This window comes from Micropterus dolomieu, linkage group LG08, assembly GCF_021292245.1.
Source record: "Micropterus dolomieu isolate WLL.071019.BEF.003 ecotype Adirondacks linkage group LG08, ASM2129224v1, whole genome shotgun sequence".
In the NCBI taxonomy this organism is placed as follows: domain Eukaryota; kingdom Metazoa; phylum Chordata; class Actinopteri; order Centrarchiformes; family Centrarchidae; genus Micropterus; species Micropterus dolomieu.
The window spans coordinates 12,748,797-12,770,051 of NC_060157.1; the positions used below are offsets into that span (position 1 = coordinate 12,748,797).

General features: G+C 42.1%; 3 protein-coding genes across 3 annotated transcripts in view; 2 read left to right on the forward strand and 1 right to left on the reverse strand.

Moving 5' to 3' along the window:
- ift122 (intraflagellar transport 122 homolog (Chlamydomonas)) overlaps positions 1–14,205 on the forward strand; it is a 23,617-nt gene extending 9,412 nt beyond the window's left edge. The window contains exons 17-29 of the mRNA XM_046055917.1: positions 3,310–3,471; positions 4,242–4,408; positions 5,758–5,929; positions 7,110–7,212; positions 9,045–9,185; positions 9,301–9,398; positions 10,513–10,613; positions 11,795–11,960; positions 12,091–12,208; positions 12,284–12,412; positions 13,015–13,091; positions 13,217–13,381; positions 13,571–14,205. Of these exons, the coding sequence (XP_045911873.1) occupies positions 3,310–3,471; positions 4,242–4,408; positions 5,758–5,929; positions 7,110–7,212; positions 9,045–9,185; positions 9,301–9,398; positions 10,513–10,613; positions 11,795–11,960; positions 12,091–12,208; positions 12,284–12,412; positions 13,015–13,091; positions 13,217–13,381; positions 13,571–13,657 (1,686 nt within the window). The 3' untranslated portion in view covers positions 13,658–14,205. The remainder of the gene's footprint in view (positions 1–3,309; positions 3,472–4,241; positions 4,409–5,757; positions 5,930–7,109; positions 7,213–9,044; positions 9,186–9,300; positions 9,399–10,512; positions 10,614–11,794; positions 11,961–12,090; positions 12,209–12,283; positions 12,413–13,014; positions 13,092–13,216; positions 13,382–13,570) is intronic.
- A 116-nt stretch (positions 14,206–14,321) lies between these two features.
- Positions 14,322–19,623, forward strand: LOC123974898 (rhodopsin-like). Its single transcript, XM_046055915.1, is given in 6 exon segments — positions 14,322–15,359; positions 15,627–15,795; positions 16,017–16,104; positions 16,106–16,183; positions 17,391–17,630; positions 18,682–19,623. Coding segments are annotated over 6 exon segments (1,062 nt in total). The 5' UTR covers positions 14,322–14,998; the 3' UTR covers positions 18,808–19,623.
- A 204-nt stretch (positions 19,624–19,827) lies between these two features.
- The window catches only part of plxnd1 (plexin D1), an 87,221-nt gene continuing 85,793 nt past the window's right edge, over positions 19,828–21,255 (reverse strand). Inside the window, exon 36 of the mRNA XM_046056017.1 lies at positions 19,828–20,867. Within this exon, the coding sequence (XP_045911973.1) occupies positions 20,751–20,867 (117 nt within the window). The 3' untranslated portion in view covers positions 19,828–20,750. The remainder of the gene's footprint in view (positions 20,868–21,255) is intronic.

The following is a 21,255-nucleotide window of genomic DNA, read 5'->3' on the forward strand; positions in this document are numbered from 1 at the left end:
CCATATAAATGGGCTGTGCACATATGGGCATATGTATATGTCTACATCAAATCAAATCATTGATTATCTTTATAGCACTGCTTTCTGACGTTGAGCCACACTTTGCAGTGTTTACAAGAACAGTGTGTTAAGATTTGTTAGACATCTATAAGTATTTTTAAATAATGTAAAGGGTGAGATTAAGAACTCTGAGCTACCTAAGTGCAGTGACCCTGCAAATCAGAGCACTGTCAACCTACTAAACTTACTTCACCCACAAGTCACAATTTGTCACAATTTCCTGCAGCTAAATGTTGACAGAGATAATTATCGTAGGTCAAAAATCAAATACGCATGTATCAAACAGTCTCGGTTCACTGTCCCATTCAATAACTCAGCATTACAGAAATCTTGGTGTCATTTTTGATCAAAACCTCAGCTTAGACAAACATGTTAAATCAATGCTTCAATCCTGCTTTCATCCTCTCAGAAACATTTCAAGGATCAGACCATCTCTCTCTGCCAAAAATCTGAAATCATGCCTTTATAACTAGTCAGTTAGATTACTCTAATTCCCTGCTCTCTTGGAAAAAGTTAAAAAAAAAAATCCCTCTCCTGTCTCCAGCTCATCAAAACCTTTGACTCTGACTAAGCAACCTGGCTTCCCCACACTGGCTACCACTTGCCTTCAAGTTACTATTGATTAACTACAAAGCCCTGAGAGGCTTAGGCCCAAGTTATTTAGCAGATCCTTTAGTGCCTTATGTCCATTCCAGCTCCCTGAGGTCCTCAGATGCGTCACTCCCGGTTGTTCCTAGGTCCTGATTTATACTGAAAGGTGATTGAGCCTTTGTACTTCAGAGACTGTGGAATGAACTGTCTGAGGAGATCAGGGCTGCAAACTTTCTCTCATCTTTTTAATCACTTTTTAAAAAAACTTTTACTCTGTTTTTAACATAGTGTGAAATAATAAAAAACAGGAACATTTGGTCCAGCTGAACCAGTCGCTGTTTCATGTGTTATATGTAACTGTGGTCTCACCTTTCCCATGATGCTCTTGTGCAGGAAAAGAGGCTGCAGTGCATGTCCTTCACCAGTGTCAGGGAAAAAGAATGGGTGATGGAGTCTCTAATTCGCTACATCAAAGTGATTGGTGGTCCGCCAGGCAGAGAGGGCCTGCTAGTAGGGTTAAAGAATGGAGCTGTGAGTATACTGTTGACATCAACATTTATTGTATATGATAAATGCATTTTTATGTATATAACTGGATTTAACTAGCATTCGTATTGATGCTGTATTGCAATGTACTGATGTTGTGATGCTGGACTTCTTCTGTGATGTAGATCCTGAAGATATTTGTTGACAATCCGTTTCCCATCACACTGCTGAAGCTGTCAACGTCGGTGCGCTGCCTGGACATGAGCGCTTCCCGCAATAAACTGGCCGTGGTGGATGAGCACAACACTCTCCTGGTCTACGACATCAACAGTAAAGAATTGCTTTTTCAGGTCAGCAGGCAGTGGGTTAAGGGTATGGTAGAAGAACCTAACTCAGCGGATTTTAAAACAAATTTCAGAGATGCAGTGGGATGGAATAAAATACTTATGTGAATGTATATTTTGTATGTCTGACATTTTACTCCTGTACTCCTGCCTCATCTGTGTTCCACAGTCACCTCAAGACCTTATTTTCCAGCTGCCCTCCTTTATGTACCCCCTATCTTATGCTCTCTCTGTAGGAGCCAAATGCTAACAGTGTGGCCTGGAACACCCAGTGCGAGGACATGCTGTGCTTCTCTGGCAACGGCTACCTCAATATCAAGGCTAGCAACTTTCCTGTGCACCAGCAGAAGATGCAAGGCTTTATGGTCGGCTACAACGGCTCTAAGATCTTCTGTCTTCACGTCTACTCCATGTCTGCTGTGGAGGTGCCTCAGGTGTGTAGCATGTTGTCAACTGGTCCTAGTCTGGAGGTAATGACTGTGTCCCACGCGGTCATAATGTAGAAATGATAGCACAAAATTGCCCATGGGCGGTACAACTTAAATATCACAGTATTTGTACTACAAAAACAAAAATCAGTTATTAAAATCAGTTATTAAGACAAGAATGTAATAAAGATATAATTGGTGGTCCTCTTCTTATATATGGATTTTATTTGCAGCTGTTTGCACAATGTAATGTTTGTAATGCTTTTTGATTTTGTTGGTCTGCCCAGTCAGCGCCCATGTACCAGTACCTGGAGAGGAAGATGTTTAAGGAGGCCTACCAGATCGCCTGTCTTGGTGTGACCGACAGTGACTGGAGGGATTTAGCCACAGAGGCCCTTGAGGGACTTGACTTTGACACAGCCAAGAAGGCCAGTTAGACACACACACAACAGTCTGATTATTTTGCTAATTTCATAAAAATGTACAAATAGCAGTTACTCCTCCAAATGTGGTGACAGTAGCTTCGTCTTACTCTTAGGTTTCATATCATCTGCAATCACCACCAGTTTACATCATGTACATCCAGGCAGCCAAATACAAACGCAAACAATGTTAAAATTATATCTTTAGGATAGGATTTTTAAGAAGCTGGTATTGCAAAAGGAAACACAAAACATCACGTTCAGAGAGGCCATCCACTAAATGATTTCTCATCTTTTCCCATTTTCAGGCCTTCATTAGAATCAGAGACCTGCGCTACCTGGAGCTCATCAACAGCATCGAGGTAATACCTACTCTTCTGAGTTTGCTGATTTCTGCCCCGTTCAAAATTGTCATTCATCAAAGTTAGATAAGACATAGGAGCATAGGAGAGACTGGGCCAATCACAGCTGTTATGGTCATCATACTTTTAATGGCTACTCTTAAAAACCCTCGAACAAGGGAGGAACCTGTATCCTCAGTGACCTTATTGCGTCCAATCCACATGTACATACAAGTAAATATATGCACAAAGCAAAGCACACACATTGCTTGACAATATACATGCAGAGTAATGTCTTTTTCAACTTGGCTAGTGCCAGAAGAATGTTTCTGCTTTTCTGGCTTTTGAAAATGGGAAATGACCGACTTTGGAAGTGTGCTTTTTTCATTGAAATGAAAAAAATGTTTACCGATGGCTTAAGACTCTAGTGTGGGTTCAAATTGAGGCTGAATGCATCCAGGAAGCCAAATGTTTTTAGTATGTTCTGTGTTGTTTGACTCATTGCATTCGTGAACACATAAGCAGTGTGTGTGTGTGTGTGTGTGTGTGTGTGTGTGTGTGTGTGTGTGTGTGTGTATACATGCCTGTGAGTGTTAATCTCTGCACACATGCCGTGTTTGTGTTGACTGATTTGCAGGAGAGGAAGAAGCGGGGTGAGAACGACAATGAGCTGTTCCTGGCAGACGTCTATGCCTACCAGGGGAAATTCCATGAGGCAGCCAAGCTTTACAAACGCACCGGCCACGAATCCAGAGCCCTGAGCATGTACACTGACCTGCGCATGTTTGAGTACGCCAAGGTGATTAAATAATTAATCGACGATACGCATGTACAACATAACTTTGTATTGAAATGGACCTCTACCTGCAAAAGCACTGCATGTTTTAGGGGTGTAGAACATATGTTTTTCTTCATCATGTGCAGTAATGCCAAGTTGGGGCCTGCACTGTGTTCAAACACCCCCCTCCACCCTTTACCGTCTGTCTTTCATCTCCTCATACATCACCGGAATCTCCACATATATCATCTGATCAGTACACACACACACACCATGCTTTTGCACACATATCAATGTACAACAAAAGGGTAACTTGCACAAATAGTTATAGCTGGAAATGGAGCACAAATGAAGAGAAATAAGGCGAGCCTGCTTTTACGTGAATACTTTGATGAGAAGGTCAGTTGGAATTGAGACAAACTCATGCTTTATTATGCCTACAAGTGGGGGGACACTTTGATCATCAGCATTACATTCACATTGCTGGAGTAGATGACACAGCCATGACTTGTTCATGTATATTTGTGTGTGCGTCTGTATCAGATTGTATGTGTGTTTGATGTGGCTGCTGTATATTTATGTGGCTGTGTGGCCATCTGGACCTACAGGCTGTTTGTTTTAGGTAGGATGGACACCGGAGGGAAAGGCCTTCTAGCCGCCTGCTGTTTGTGTGACTCTCTTCCTCCTGTCTCGGCCTTGACCCACATGGTTCTGGCTCTCTGAACCGGACTCCTCTTGGTCCCCATCCAGATTTGCATTGTGAAAACACTCTCCGTGTGTCTTTCTCGCAGGACTTTGTTGGAGCGACAGACCCTAAGAGCTCTCGGATCCTGATGACCAAGCAGGCGGACTGGGCTAAGAGCAGCAAGGAGCCCCGGGCAGCAGCGGAGATGTACCTGTCAGCAGGAGAACATCTCAAAGCCATAGACATTATAGGCGAACACTGCTGGGCAGACATGTAGGTGTCAGTCACTGTATGAAAAATTCTAGATCAGTCTACACTGTTATTCCTGTTTAACAATTTTAAACCGCCTTTTTAGATATGTGTGCATGTTTTTCCCAAATCTATGTCTGTCTTTGTCATCCAAAATACTTCTCTGAATATATACAGTACATATAGGTACATTTTCTTGTTCATAAGTGAACAAAAGACAGTAACGTCAAGTTAATATGTTTAGAAGTATGCACTCTCAGTTATTGTAGGAACTCCATACTCTCACAATAATTTTGTTTAGGGAGTAAAGATATCTTCAGACAGTGAGTGGGCAACATACAAAGGGCCAAATTAAAACCCTGAACCCCAGTGTTGAATATGATACAGATACACACTAAGCCAACTAAGCCATCAAGATGCGTTTGAAGTTTTAAGTCCCCCTCCAGTCATAGATATGCATCACTTAAATAAATGACCCTCACTGTGCTCTGCATGTGCAGAATTTAACACTAGAAGGTTGTTTTCACATTCATCTGCTGAAGGGGCAATTTTCTCTTTGCTCACCTTAAGTTCTTGAGTTTAAGACATATACGGACGAGAGGGACATCACAACGAATTTGGATGGCAATCATTGTCCAGTATGCAACTTACACAAGTGGGATGTGGAAACTTTAAGCCTTCATCGCACATGCAGTGAGATTGGACTTTTTAAGTTATGTAGAACACATTTTGTGTCCACTAGTTAAGGTTTTGACAAGAAAAATATTTATATAATCAGAGATTTCTACATTTTAGAATGAGGGAAATAGTAGATTTAAAGAATGTTTAACTAGGTCACCAAAACATTTTTCTGCAAAAACCATAGCAGACCCAAATTGTTTTAAAACATGTATGGAGGGCTAGTGCAAGGAAGCAATAAAATAATAAATACTCAGAACACATTCGGTTCAATATTAAATGGTATATTTGAAATGTATAAAACTATGAGAGCTTAGAAAGTGCATACAGAATGATTACCTTTCCATTAGCTTTTGCTCATACGTGCGTAGTGGGAATGTGGGGTGTGAGTGCGTGTTGTTGAAAACCAGGCAAACTGATAAGCCAGTGTCTACTGGTCATATCAGAACTCCCCACTGACTCTATTTGACCTATTGTCTGCATGCTGTAAGCCTCCTATGTTGCTACCAGTGGGTCAGGACTACAAACATTGCAGCTGAACAGAGTCAGGGCTCTTTAACCTGAATTAATGATCCTGACTGGTTCATATTCTTTTTGGGGGTCATGAGCATAGCTTGATACGATGAATCCCCATGTAAGGGTTTATATGCGCCCGCCCTCTCTGTGTGTGCTCATCCCTCTCTTCTCTCATTCAGGCTGATCGACATTGCTCGTAAGTTGGATAAGGCTGAGCGCGAACCACTGGCAAAGTGTGCGCTCTACTTCAAGATGTTGAAGCACCACGGCTATGCCTCAGAGACTTATTCTAAGATGGGAGACTTGCAGGCTCTAGTGCAGCTGCATGTGGAAACCCGGCACTGGGAAGAGGTCTGACACACTTATGCACACAGGAGGCACACCTGCTTTGCTCATCATGGCTTATATATAGTGTCCTTAGACAATCACATAAATATAATGTGAGCCACATAGGACTGTGTAGGACTAAATAAGCTGCTTTGGTACTCAGAAACCCATACCATAAACCACTTATTGTTCATGGTATATTGTATTTGTTAAAGTTACCACAGCTGAATGCAAACAATAATACAATACATCTGCCTAATTTCCCTAAAAACTGACAAACTTAAACCACACACACACTCAAGAGCTAATCACCCAGCTTTGGATTTCTCTGAATCCATGCCCACATGGTGATTAGAGAGTGAGAAGCACAAACAGCAGTGAAAGAGTATCATCTTAAAGCTCTATTCTGCTTCCAATCAAATTCCTCCATCAGGGTGGCTTGTGCTGCTCACACAAGAAGAAAATATAGAATTTCTTTAATCCATCTCCACTCTTTAATTGAGTTAAAGGTGTTACAGAGATGCACATTGGTGATTTGCATGCTAAAAAACAGACCATTAAATCATGATCACATGGTTCTGTTGTGTCTTCCTGGATATGCATTTAATCATCAGAGAGGAGAAAAGAAAGAGAAGAGGGAGGGAAGCAGAGGTCGGCAGAACTGTTAGACTTTATGTGCTTCACCGGAGGGGGGGGGCAAGACAGGACAGAGCACAGACTAGTTACAGCACGGACCATATGGATGCTATTCACTGCACCCGCTCTTTTCTAAAACAAAGTATTTCTTTAAATGACTTTGGGCTCACAGGCCTGGGACACACACACATTCCCTGTCTCTCTTTTACTGTATAGGATGACTGGTGTGTGTTTCTTGGCTCAGGTTTTGCCACAGGACATTTAGATTAATCAGTCACTGTGACAGGCAAATATGTGTCCACAGGGCACTACATGAGATCTTTATATTCTGTCATTCAAACAGTGGAAGATCTGCAGTTGTAGTTCTAATTGAGTGTGAAATCAACTTAGCTCGTACACTTTTCTCTGTTCTCAACTAATTAATAATGCTGTTGCAATGTTTTGACAGAAACTGCAGCTCAGCCGTAGTCTGACGCCCCCCCCTAAATGTTACAATCTGTGGGACTGGGAATACATATACTGTATTACGTCTCTCTTCTGTGCTCTCCATTTGCTGTCCATTTCTCAGGCCTTCTCACTGGTGGAGAAGCACCCCCAGTTCAAAAATGATGTCTACGTGCCTTATGCCCAGTGGCTGGCTGAGAACGATCGCTTTGAAGAGGCGCAAAAAGGTGAGTTTGCGTCACCACCAGGGCTACACCTTCACCTGGAGTGTGCCTGTATAGGTTGCCCTGATGTATTCATTCTTTTTTTAAATGTATGTTACTTCAGTGAACATTAAAGTCTACATCAACAGCCAGTGTTTACAAATGGAAGTGATAAAGCCTGGCCAGCTCTGGATGCAGACATTTTTCTCTACTTCCTTAAGATTCTATGTATCCACTGTAAAACATGATCCTCTTTGCTGGAGCAGAGCAGAGCAGAACAGAGCCAGGCTGCCTGTTAACTGAACGACATGCATGCATGCCTCTAATCACCAGTACTACAAGCGGCTCTGATGATGATTACCAACTGTAACCATAGTTATAATCAGCTCATAGATTTATAATTATGATCTCAGCAGGCATATTTCCTCTCCTACATAATCTTCCTCTGCCTGTCTCGACAGGCATACAGGCTTGTATACATGACTGAACAGGCGTGATTGTATTGGAGCTTGCTTATGGTCATGCATTTTGCTGATTGTGTGTATTTTAGTCAGGCCGTGTCACGGTATTGCGTTACTAGTGATTGCAATTGAGTCTGAGATTCGGGCTTGTCCCCTGTCCACTGTACTAATGCTTATCAATGACAGCTTTTGAAATTTTGACACTGAAGACTGAATTGGTTGGAGATATTTTGAGGCCTTCAAGTGTAGCTCAGGTGTTTCCAAAATGGGTTTCTGGGCCTGCAGGGGTCTATCAAGAGTTTCTAGTGGGTCTGCAGCATTTTTACCATCCACAAAAACTTTTTCTTTTCTGTTTTTTTTTTCTCACATTTCTTATGTCTTTAGTTTGAAGATATCTTTTTAACAGTTGCTATGTTTCCGAGTTTCATTAATTCCAATCCTTGCAACTCTGGATCACTCTTCTAGTTGATTGATAAAGGTAATTCACTCCTGTAAATGTAAAGCAGTCAGTGAAGTTGCATCAATATCAAGCTATAAACTTGACTGACATGAGTTCTACTATACACAACGTTGAAAAAATATTGAGTGCTGGGAATACAATTGTCCTAAAGATGGCCTTGTTATTTTTATTTAGCATTATAGCACATAGTAAAGTGTATTTGTTTGTTTGGGAGCTTTGACCAGAAAAATTTTAAAAGGGCTGCTGTACTCTGCATCTTTGTTAATTTGTGTTTTGTGTTTCTGTGGGGGGGGGGCTTTCTAACATTAACCAAAAGCAGCTGAATGTGGTTTCTATCCAGTTAGGTAGACTCATGAATATTTGCCACTAATATGTCCTGACCCCTGCTGTGGTTGCAGGGGCCGGGTCAATGGTGGGGTCGACTCTAAAGCTGCTTCTAATTACCCTCTGATAGGAACATGAAGAATAGAGCTTATGTTAGTTATACATGTAAACATTTGTATAAAATTAATCTTATCTAATTGTCCATTTTCATCTTTTGTACTCTCTCTTACTGATATAATAATAGAGATTCAACCCAAAGCCAGTTCATGAAAGTTATGCTGTTCCTAACAGTGTCTGCTAGCACTTTCCTGTTACAACCCTTTGCCAAACAGGACACTAGATGCACCACTGCTGAACAGTCAAAACAAAGAGCACTTCTTGCTCAAATGGAAACTTCATTAAAAGAACAAAAAAGTTGTCTTAATATTTAATAGATGAATTCAATAGACTAGTTTAAATAATAATAATAATGTACACAACAATGCCAACTTCGCACCAAGGATGTCATCCAGAAATAAATAAAAAAGCAAGATGTCTTGGATTGAAACTATGAATCCAGCATTGTCTTAAGACTGGATAGTTTTCACCATTTTGTGTCTTTCACTATTTAGCATTTCACAAGGCCGGGCGACAGAACGAGGCTGTGAAGGTCCTGGAGCAGCTTACCCACAATGCAGTGGTGGAGAACAGGTTCAACGACGCAGGGTACTATTACTGGATGCTGTCTATGCAGTGTCTAGACATCGCCAGAGGTGAGACCCATCTTCTCTGCACTGGAAAGAACTACGATTGTTTTTGCTGTGAAGCTTGATGCATTTATTGGTTTCTGATCATCCCTTCTGCTATGTCTGTGTTTGTCGGAATCAGAAAGTGAAGACCAGAGGGATGAAATGCTGAAGAAGTTTGAGCGTTTTCAGCATCTTGCTGAGCTCTACCATGTCTATCGCTCCATTCAGCGCTACACGGTGAGAACATACTACTTTGTCAACCCTAATCTTTCATAGCTGGACCAGACAAGAGCAGGAGCAGGTCTTTGAAATCATAAGGCAGGCATATGATTGGCCTATGAAAGCCCTGTAAACAGAACCTGCCAAATGGTTAGATTTCTGTTTGGGTACAAACATATTCACCTTTCTTTTTTTACTTGAAGTATTCTGACAGCCCCTCTGCATTTCTGCCCACTTTCTAATCAACCTTTGTAATCAAATTTCTTCAGACTTCTGTGAGCTTGACTAGAGGGAAGTCTGGCTTTGCAAGATTATGTCAATTCAAAAACAAGAGACTCGGGGGTGAAGGAGAAATTAAGATACGCACAGAGGTTGTTCGGTAAAGTGAACAATAGAGAGTTGAGGATTTCAGGTGGAGACCACTGAAGTGGAATTAATCAACTTGAACTACTCAGGAACCGCCATCATTAGATTTCTTTTTGCAAATGTTCTAAGTTGACTGACAGAAAATGTCAGGTGGACATGCTACACGTAACGGCTAGTAGTGATAGATATGGCCTTTATGCAGCAGTCAAAATGGTTGACTTCCTGCAACCTCTCAGACCCCCATCACTATGGTAACACACTACCATCCGTGGTCCTCTCCAAGTCCCCAGCCCCAGCCTACTTAAAAACAAGCAAGTCCTGGTTATGAGCACTCTATGGGTGACCTGGCTTGTGTCAGCGTTCACAGTTTGTTGTTTCAGCTTTCTGCTTGGCTGTGGTCACACCTTTGCAATTGCGAGGCATCTCTGTGATCCAGAGCAGAGCAGGAAAAGCTCTATATCTCACTTTAACTCTCATGGGCAGGCACTATAGATTTGAACTATCAACTTTTGGGATAAAGTGCTGGTAATGATTGCTGTAGCAAACTCTTTTTTCCCTTTCAAGGCATTGTGAGGTGGGATAAGACACTGTGAAGGCTTAGGCTGATTTTAGACCTGGTTAGAAGATGAAATAAAAAAAATTAAGAATGGAGTAGGAGAGATGGAGCTTTAAAAAAAAAAAAAAGAAGTAAAATCTGCAAAATGTTATCAGAGATTTCTCTAATTTTATAATCCCTTCACCTGTCTCATTTTCAACTTATCTTCAGGATGAGCCCTTCAGTTCCCACATGCCAGAGACGCTCTTCAACATCTGCAGGTTCCTCCTGAACAACCTCACCAAGGACATACCACCAGGCATTTCTAAAGTGTATCCTTCTATTTGCAAAAATAGACCTAACTTTAAGGTATCAAGCAAATATTTTTAGAATAGATTTTTAGAAAGTATTTTGGGGCCCTTCCTCTCTGGAAAACTCTCAAGAACAAACATGCCAATCTGAAATCAGGACTGGCAGAGACTGTGATAATAAAGTAGTGGAAAAGAGATAGAAGGAGAGAGAAAACGGAAGAGTTGGCGCCACTGCGGAAACCATGCTGCTACTAAGAGAGAGAGAGAAAAGGGGTGATGATGGGGAGGAGGAGACGATGCCAGCAAGAGGCGCATTCTCCGTTATCTAAACAAATGCTTTGATTACTGACGTATGTACGTGAACATACATAAACGCATTAAACAATGCGCTTTAATTTGAAAAAATACACACAAAGCCACCCACATCCGCAGCAACACAGACAAATCCACGTGGTCATGCACAACGGAGGCAGAGGATGAGGAAGGAAAGTCCAGCCTTTGAAGAGGAAATCAGGCTGAGCAGCTGGGCTCCTCTGTGGCCAAAGCGAGGTGTTCCAGAAACTTTGAACTTAGATTTATAGACTCAGCCGGGCTGCGTCTGACTTGGTTTGAACAATTGAGCACAATGTCACAGAAAAGCTGCACTAAACAACCTACACAATAGAAGGACACGCATTTATCAACAGTCCCAGCCGTGGAGCAGAACTGGGTGAGTGGGAGGGGAGAAAAGTGGAGAGGAAAGGAGGGGAGTGGTGTTAAGTTTTAGGTGATGGAGGAGTGCCGGCGTAGAGCTTTTGCAGCTGCAACTCGTTGACCTGTCATTGCCACTCTCAGAGCTACTCTCTTAACAATCTGTCTCCATATAAATACAAATAAGCAACAATTTCCTCAAGTCAAACACAAAATCAGCCACACAGGCCGATATAAGCACATACACAAGCCCACTAACAAACTTACTGAGGTACCTTACCTTCGAGGCATTTACCCAAAGCTACTGGCTCAGCACGGCTGTTGTTCCACTCATTAAGAGAAATGAGGAAATGTGCCATCATACCTATTTATAAATGCACGCAAGTGTATCTTTTTCCACATAAAAAATAACAAGTTTTGAAACAGACATCTAGAAATCAGTATCCCTGCGAAACTATATTTAGACTTTCAACTGTTCCTCTTACATTAGTTTTCCTTGACCTCTTTATCAGTAACACCTTGTATTCATTGGCCAAGCAGAGTCGAAAACTGGGTGCCTATAAACTTGCGAGGTATTCCTACGAGAAGCTCCAGGAGCTGCACATTCCCTCTCGCTTCCAGGAGTCCATAGAACTGGGCAGCCTCACCATTCGCTCCTTGCCCTTCCACGACAGCGAGGTGTGTTTTAACGTGTTGGATGGTATCTATAACTTAAATACTGTCCATCAATACTCTCTGAATAGTAGAGCAGTTGTCCCTGCCCTGTATTCTTAAATGTGTAGGTTAAACTTCCATGTGTTTACTGCAGGACTTGATTGAGGGCATGATGTGCTACCGCTGCTCCACCAACAACCCCCTGCTGAACAACCAGGGGAGCGTGTGCATCAACTGCAGGCAGCCTTTCATCTACTCCGCTTCATCGTATGGTGAGTGACACACAAATATGTTGTGCGCAGTAATTGCACAGTGTGGACTTTTTTTTAATGTAGCCTTGTGTACAGAGGTGTTGCCTCTGGTGCAGTTCTACCTGGAAGAGGGCATCAGTGATGAAGAGGCTGTGTCTCTGATTGACCTAGAAGTTCCTCAAACGGAACAGATGGATGCACGCTGGCACGATATGGACAATGGTGGTATCCTATGGTCATATACACTATGCAATTGCACGTATATACAAACACACACACATAGAATAACAGATGATCCACATGCTATGTATGAATTATTAACTCCTCACTCTGCTCGACCTGAGAGTCTGCATCCCTGCCCTAACACGCTGCACTTCTCCACGAAATGAAGCACGTGACTCCCCTCCGCCATGTGACAGTGCTAAGAAGCTGTTTAGTCTGCACTGGCCTCGATTTTGTGCTGGTGGGTAAGCTGTCAGAGCTAAGTCATATTAGCTCTTGAGCTAATAGGGTTAGCAAGGCTCCCCTGTCTCATCTTAATGACACTAACCCTCCGAGAGCTGTAGCCACAGCCCTACTGCAGGGATTAACCTGCATTAGCCGGAAGGCACTCAAGGGCACTGACGTCTGTTCTGTTCCTCGGGACCCACGATGTGTCTGACAGGCATGACTGATTGGCATTTTGAAGATTCTCATTTTTAGAAACGTCTGGTATTTTTTCCTTGTTGTGAAAATATTTAACTACAGAAAACATGCATAACAATTAAAACAAGATGTTGAAATGTATGCATTGCTCCAGCTATTTGTTCTTAATTAAAACCAATCAGATATACAGGCTTTGAGGATGGATGATGGTTTGGACGATGCAGAGGAAGATCCATTTACAGCCAAAATGAGCTTCGAGGTAGGAAAAAGGACAGAGGAGAGGAGGGCAATTAATATTCCACCAACTGGGCAAACCAGCTGGAGAGGGTGAAAGGATGGGGTCCATAATAGAATGTGGATGTGTTCATGTGTGTGTCCAAACAGCAGGGGGGCTCGAACTTCGTCCCAGTCAAGGTGAGTCGCTTGGTGCTGCGCTCAATGAGCAGGAGGGACGTCCTGATCAAACGCTGGCCCAGGCCGCTCAACTGGGAATACTTCCGCTCCCTGCTGCCTGACGTGAGCATCACCATGTGCCCCACCTGCTTCAAGGTACAGCATTTAAAAGCTAAATGGCTCCTATAACCTAAAATTTATCTGTCTTTCTTTCTTTCACTTGTCTCTTTAACTAACACTGTTTTAGATGATTTGTTTTTTCTGTCACGTTGCTCGTCTTCTATAGATAACATTTCTCTTCAGATCTGTTTATTCTGGGCTTCCTTTCTTTGTATTTCCTCGTAGATGTTTCACAGTGAGGATTATGAGCTCCTGGTGCTTCAGCACAACTGCTGTCCTTACTGTCGCAGGCCCATCGATGAACCAAACTGATCTACTTAAAAATGGAGCAGCTATTTAAAACATTTCAGTTTTTGTACTCAAGCTAATGTGTTTGTTGATTTTTGTTTAAATCTGTCAGTTTAATGAATCTGTTAAAAAAATCCTCGAGAGCAGCCCTTTATCCTTTCAAGGATGACTGACTGAAGTAATACCTGTAGTGTTTGTGTGTTGGTCATTATTGTGTAAAGAAAGTGCACCATCAGCCAATCAACCCAATTGGATTATTAGGATCAGATTACCTTAATCTGTCACTGATTACATTATCATGTTAAAGGGAACATGGGTGTAAAAAAATCCCTAGAATAACAAATGTATTTAAAAAAAAAACACTATTTTAATCTAATAGTATAAATCTATTTGTTATGTAGAGAATATTATTATTGCCAACAAGTGCATTCCACTTGCTTATATACTGAAGATGGACTGTATGTTTTGCAACAGTATGGGACATGTCATCTGTTGTTTAGTCATTATAATGTATTTTTATATTGTCACAGAAGAGAAACAAGCCTTTCAATAAAATAGTTTGGTATTTTTTATGACAGTGGGTTTTCCTAGTGCTGTTACAAAGACATCTTGAGTAATATGAACTTTATACTCTTGCAGATTGAACTTTAGGATTTGTGTCTGAGAAAAAGAGTGCTGGAGTGAGAGGGAATGCTATGAATGGTATGCCCCACTGATTCTGATTACACTTCTGCATTATGCAGTGGTTAGGGATTAGGCGTTCACGGATGCAAATAAGTTGGATTGCTCAGGAAATGTCATTTTTAGTTTGTCCATAATAGACTGGTTCCCTCACTCTGCCTTCCCTCCCACTCTCGACTCCCATCTCATTGTAATGATTCATTGATGCACAAGACAGTAATGATGGGGTTTGGCTAGCCATGGCTGTAACCTCTCACCTTGAAAATGCTCAACATACCGCATAGCTATTTCTTGTGAAGATTTCTCCTGTAATTGTGTGTGTGTGTGTGTGTGTGCACTCGTGTGTAGGTGTGTGTGCTGGTGTGTGTGTGTGTGTGTGGGTGAGAGAAAGAGGGGGACTGAGATTGAGTGTCTTAATACCATCTCTGCTAACACTTTGCACCATGCACATCCCTAATCCGGGCGGCCTTTTAAAAGGTGCCGCATCACTTCAGGGGGGTTGCAGAGCACATTTTCCTTCCACAAGATCCATCCCTGCAGCACTACGTTCTATTGGACCATTTGCACTGCAGCTGCACGACAAGACTCCCTCACAGTATTTTATTCTGACAAGTGGCACAGGCTGTTATCCTGTGTCAAAGTCTCGGAGGAATAAAAAAAAACAACCCATCAACGACTGCAACCATGAATGGCACAGAAGGACCCAACTTTTATGTCCCCATGTCTAACAAGACTGGGTTGGTTCGCAGCCCGTTTGAGTACCCCCAGTACTACCTAGCTGAGCCCTGGAAGTACTCTCTTGTGGCCGCGTACATGATGTTCCTCATCATCACTGCCTTCCCTATCAACTTTCTCACCCTCCATGTCACCGTCAAACACAAAAAGCTGAGGACCCCTCTGAACTACGTCCTGCTCAACCTGGCGGTGGCCGACCTCTTCATGGTCGTTGGGGGCTTCACGGTCACCCTCTACACAGCCCTGCATGGATACTTCATGTTAGGGGTCACTGGCTGCAACATTGAGGGATTCTTCGCCACCTTAGGAGGTAAGAGATGGGGGTGTGAAATTGTTTATACATTTATCTTGTGTGTTCAGTGCTTTCATTCATATTTTGATTAATACAGACATTGTCCCCTTGTGTGTGTCACTTTGGTAAAGGAAATTATTTGAAAACACATACATTTTTGAGAAAATTTAGACAGTGTGAATACTTGAAATCTAAAAAACAGTCTGCACAATTACAAGTGTTTGATATCAAGTAAAAGTGTGCTGTGTGCTTTAAAATGTATGCCTGCTTTATTCTATGTCCCAGGAGAGATTGCTCTCTGGTCTCTGGTGGTTTTGGCTGTTGAGCGTTACATTGTGGTCTGCAAGCCAATGACCAACTTCCGCTTTGGGGAGAAACATGCCCTTGCTGGGCTGGCATTCACATGGATCATGGCCCTGTCCTGTGCTGCTCCCCCTTTGTGTGGATGGTCCCGGTACTGTATGTTTCAGTGTCTAAACTGTGCTGGCCAGGCTTTAGAACCATACATATACTGTACTGATCATTTGTACATTAAAGCGCCTTAGAGATTATCTTTATCTACTTGCAGCACACTTACTCAAAGACACATATGTAGTATCAAATACTGTGTGTGACGGTGTTGATGGAAATTCTTATTATTCTAGATTATTATTATTATTATTTGTCTGGATGCAGGTACATCCCAGAGGGCATGCAGTGTTCCTGTGGGATTGACTACTACACTCCCAAGCCTGAGATCAACAACACCTCATTTGTCATCTACTATGTTTGTCCTCCATTTCTCTATCCCCCTCGTCATCATTTTCTTCTGCTACAGTCGCCTGCTCTGCACTGTGCGAGCGGTAAGAAAACCACTGTCAGATGCAATATTAATAACACAGATGTGATACCTTGTTTATCCCTGTAGAGAAACTCTTTTATTTTTTTTTTTTACCTTTCTCCCCTCCACAGGGAGGTTAGCAGTATCACAGAGCACCATCTCTGGAGATGTGAGAGATTTAATGGCTCAAGGACACTTCAGGAGGGCAGATCATTGCCAACATAGCAGCTTATATCGAGGTCTTCCAGCTGGAGGGCAGTCTGCCTGCATCCTGATGCCCTCATTAATAATAGTTTAGCAACATTGATAATGTATTAGCAGTCATAAATAGTAAAAAAAGAATGCTTTAATTCTTAATTAAAGCGGCTATAATTTATATTTATATTAAAAATGTGACAATGTGAAAAGGTTGCTCGTAGTGATGAACCTACAGAGAATTATCCCCTGAATCTGCAGCTCCCATCAGCTTTAGGGAACTTTGTAGCGAGTTTCAGCTCATTATCTGTCCGACCCGAGCTGCAAACTTACTCTTTTGGTTCACTCTCACCACTCTCATATCTGCGTGCACCAACCAGTAGACAAAGTTAGTGAACATGGAGAACGTGGAGAATTTAGCAGCTAAACTATTTCCCTCAGGAGTTGGTGGCAACCTAGCCCCAGTTTGTGGCGCTCATGTATTAGCATACAGCGGTAACGGCTGATGTTAATACATGAAAGGCACAAACTGGGGCTAGAGGAGACCAAAATAATATATAAATAGTATATTATAGAATATTGGACTTACATTCACCAAATTGCCAGAAACACGTGTCCAAATGAATGATAATGTTGTTCTGTAACTGTTGGATATGTTAATGAGCAACTATTTGCTGACAAGTTTGCAATATCAATTTAAAAGGCAATGTTATCTCAGGTTAAAATCTGATAATCCACCTGCCTTTCTATTCTTAAAAGCTCAATCTGTAATTAGACACATACATCACAGATACATTTGCATGTATAATTGGAAAGTTTGACTTAATATTGAAAAACAAGTTTCACTTGAAACCTTGAAACTTGAAACCATTACAGGTGTAAAGAAACATTCAACAGCAAGAGAAAACATGAGTAACTTAGTGTAGATTTAACTGTTTACTAGTGTTAGTCCATTTATCAAGAGACCCAATTTTACATTTGGATCTTCATTAAATTAACAATGTGCATCTGTCTGTGTGTCTATCTGTGCTCAGGCTGCGGCCCTGCAGCAGGAGTCTGAATCCACCCAGAGAGCAGAGAGAGAGGTGACACGTATGGTTATTGTCATGGTGATCTCTTTCCTGGTGTGCTGGGTGCCCTATGCCTCCGTGGCTTGGTACATCTTTGCAAATCAGGGAGCCGAGTTTGGGCCAGTATTCATGACTGCCCCGGCCTTCTTCGCCAAGAGTGCCGCTCTGTACAACCCAGTCATCTACATTCTGCTAAACAGACAGGTAGGTGAAGCAAAAATCCTGGTTTGGTTATTTTGTGTGGCTGTAGGCAAGGCAGTGGTGGAAAGTGCATTTTCTTGAATACTGTACTGTGTACAATTTTGAGGTACTTTTCTTTAGTATTTCCATTTTATGCTACACTACATTTTACAAGCAAACGTTCTTTTTACTAAACTAGATATTATCTGACAGCTGCAGTCACTTGAGAAAAAAAAAGTATAATAAGCTTATAAATCAAAATGCCTTGTTAAACATTTAATCAGTGGCTCCCGAACTTTTTGGGTTGTAACCTAGTATAATAAAAGCAGTGTTGGGGCCACATGTCACATTTCAGATGTCTATGAGTTATTCCCCTCTAAACTTCTCACAGGGTTTTAAAGCAAAGGTAGGCAACGTTGGACAAATTAGCAAGAGACAGCTAGATATTGAAAGTATCCGGCGAAAAAATACCTCCCTATCCCTTCCTTATTACAGGTCCTGTGACAGCCATAGACACCATATATACATATATATATATATATATATATATATACACACACACACACACACACACACACACACACACACACACACACACACACACACACACACACACACAAATTTGTGTATCTTGTGACCCATAGGAAAGTACCTAACCTCTAGGTTGGGAACCACTTACCTGAACTATCAAACTGTATAAACTAGCTCCACCTCATCCAGCTACAACAGTTAAATGCTATTTATGGCATTCTTGCAGCATTATCAACAGTCTAATGTCATATATAACAATATATATATGCCTTGTTGTTTCAACTTGAATTACTCTTATGTAGTTTATATTTTTATTTCTGTTCTTATTTTTATTTGATATACTCTGTATTATGTATTCTTTTTTCTATTTAGCCATATCTTATTTTATTTTATTTATAGCTTATCTTATTTTACATTTAGCTGATAATGCTGCTGTACGTTTACTTGTAATGGAGTATTTTTACATTAATGTATTGTCCCTTTTATTTAGTGAAATTTTTATCATTACTGTGATTCTGATGTTCTCCTCCTTTATGTCCTCCAGTTCAGAAACTGCATGATCACCACGGTGTGCTGTGGAAAAAACCCGTTTGAGGACGATGAGGCCGCTACTGCCATCTCCAAAACTCAGACTTCATCTGTCTCCTCCAGCCAGGTGGCCCCCGCTTGACCTGTACCCCCTCCTCTCCCCTCAATGTCCCATCTGTCCCTGCACACCTAGGGACCCAACACTGCCAAGCAGCACTACGTTCTATTGGCCAATCCTCTTGACTTACCTCTCCATGTGTCTCCACTGCAGCGGCACAACCACACGTTTTTGGTGGGACTGACATCATCAAGAACCACCATGTGTATTTTCAATCCATTTTAATTATGGAAAGAGTTCAGCTGGCCTCACAGAGTTTAACCCGGCACCAAGGGGGTGTTGTCTGTGTGACGATCCAACTGAACCCATTCCAAGCTCCCCACTTCCCAAAACACACATAATAGGTGAAAATCTAATTCACCACACCGCATAATTTCATCCTCCTCAGCTCTAGTTTAAGTAATTGTTGCAGCTACATGTTCCCCAAATGCGCTTTAAACAATCCAGTTTATGAATTCTTAGGTGAAAATAGTTATTAAATTTGTTTAGATATTTCAGATGAGTTTATAAGGCATCGGACAGGGATGTCCTCTGGTCTCTCTGTTTCTGCTGTCGTCTTCATGGTGAAGCTGAGGTTGTAAGTTTGCTTTTGGCCAGCGAGACATGAGTGTAAACAGATGGACCTGAAAAGAGCCTCTGCAGGGAGAAGGCGCCTCCTGCAAGAGAGAGTGTGTGTGTGTGTGTGTGTGTGTGTATGGGGGAGGGGGGGTGGATGTTTATGTGTTTGAATGAATGTCAGTGTGTGTACTGAAGAGACATTATTTTGTTCATTGTGTAAATGCTAGGATGTTGTGGAAGTTGTTCTGTGTCCTGCAATAAAAACAAAGCTAAATGTCTGCACGACTTTTCCCTGACTCGTTTTTTCATGAGAACTTTTACAAGGCTTTCTGAGAGGTTCCAGATGCTAGTTTGCGGGCTTTTGGGTGGCAGACCAGATGTGAATGGCTCTCAAATGTTGTTATAATTTTGCTATGCTGTCATGCATTTAGAAGTGAAGAACTTTGAGCCTTGGTACAAAAAACACTGTCATCATTAGACACATCATCAAATCCTAAATACTGTAATTTATTTCACAAACTCTGACAAGTCATTTGGCATCACAAATACAGTCTCTCTTCAGATTATACTGAGCTCACTTTTTCTCATAAATGCAAATTTCCCTCTTTGAAATTGGTCAGAATCCACCATGAAATTCATTCGTTTACAACCACACTGATCAACACTTCTATAATGATGCAGCTCTTCCCAGTGAACTACATTACAGCTGATTTCATAAATTTCTGTCATTTATATTCCTCTCTCCACTCCTCCTCAACCCATCATCAACCCGCAAAGCACTGGGACGTATTGTTCAAAGCACCGATGGGTGCGTGTCAGCCATCTTCACCAATCACACCTGAGAACATTGCAGGCTTTTAGGAGATGGGAGGAGTTTATCGCAGTCCTTCCGACTCATCCTGGTGAACAGGCCACGTGAAAGCATTATAACACATCTATAAATATTGCTATGGACAATTATAATACAGTACAGTGCATCATTGGCTCGTTCCCTTAAGAAAAGGGTTCAGTGCGTTAAGATTGCCACCAGGGCTTATTGTAGGTCCCAGTAACTGTAAAGACATCCAGAAAAAAAAGCCTCATCACCAAGCTCCTACACCTTCCCTCAAAAGCATAGCTGAGCCAGACTGGAATTCTGTCCGTGTCATAGTGGAAAGATTTCAGAAAATTTGCTTGACATTCCCAGATCAGAGGAGGAACACCTTGCAAATGCACGACGCTTGACAGGCAGGTTTAAGTCTTTAAGTCCTTTGCTCTGCCACATTTCACGCTTCTTCCTGTGGTATTAATAATGACACTTCTGAAGGCTTACTCCGTAGGGGCCGACATTCCCAAGTAACTATGTAGGCAGGAGAAAGGCAGCTGTCAGCAGGAGAAAGAGGTGGCTAGTAGAAAAGACACTGGCAGGATCAGGCTTCACTGCAGCACTCGTAGATGTTGTCCTCCACAAGGGCAATGACCTGCTCGAATTTGTGGTGCAGCTGAGTGCGACGTGCCGTGGGGTTAGACTCCAGAGCGCTCACCACCTGACCGAGGGAGAAAGGAAAAACACAACAAAGATGACTTTCAGCGGCTGTCGAGCGTTCATGCACTTGTCTGTGTGTGTGTGTGGGGGGGACAGCCACCTGCCTGGACATAGAAAGTTGAGGGAGAGGGAGAGCAGCAGAGGAACAACTGAAGTGCTTTTGCCTCTTCTCCAGCCTCCATGCCTCCACACCACAAAAGCCTTTGCTCTTCACATATTTACAAAACCCACATCTGCTGTGTTATTCGTGCCCAATAGTCGTCACCGTGTCAGTGGGATTTATGGGCTCTTAGCGGCAGTGTGCTACCAGGCAGAGTGAACTGAGCTGGGGCGAGAGAATAGGCAATCAGGGGCCATTCACAGAGCTCTGTGAATCAGACTCCATAAGC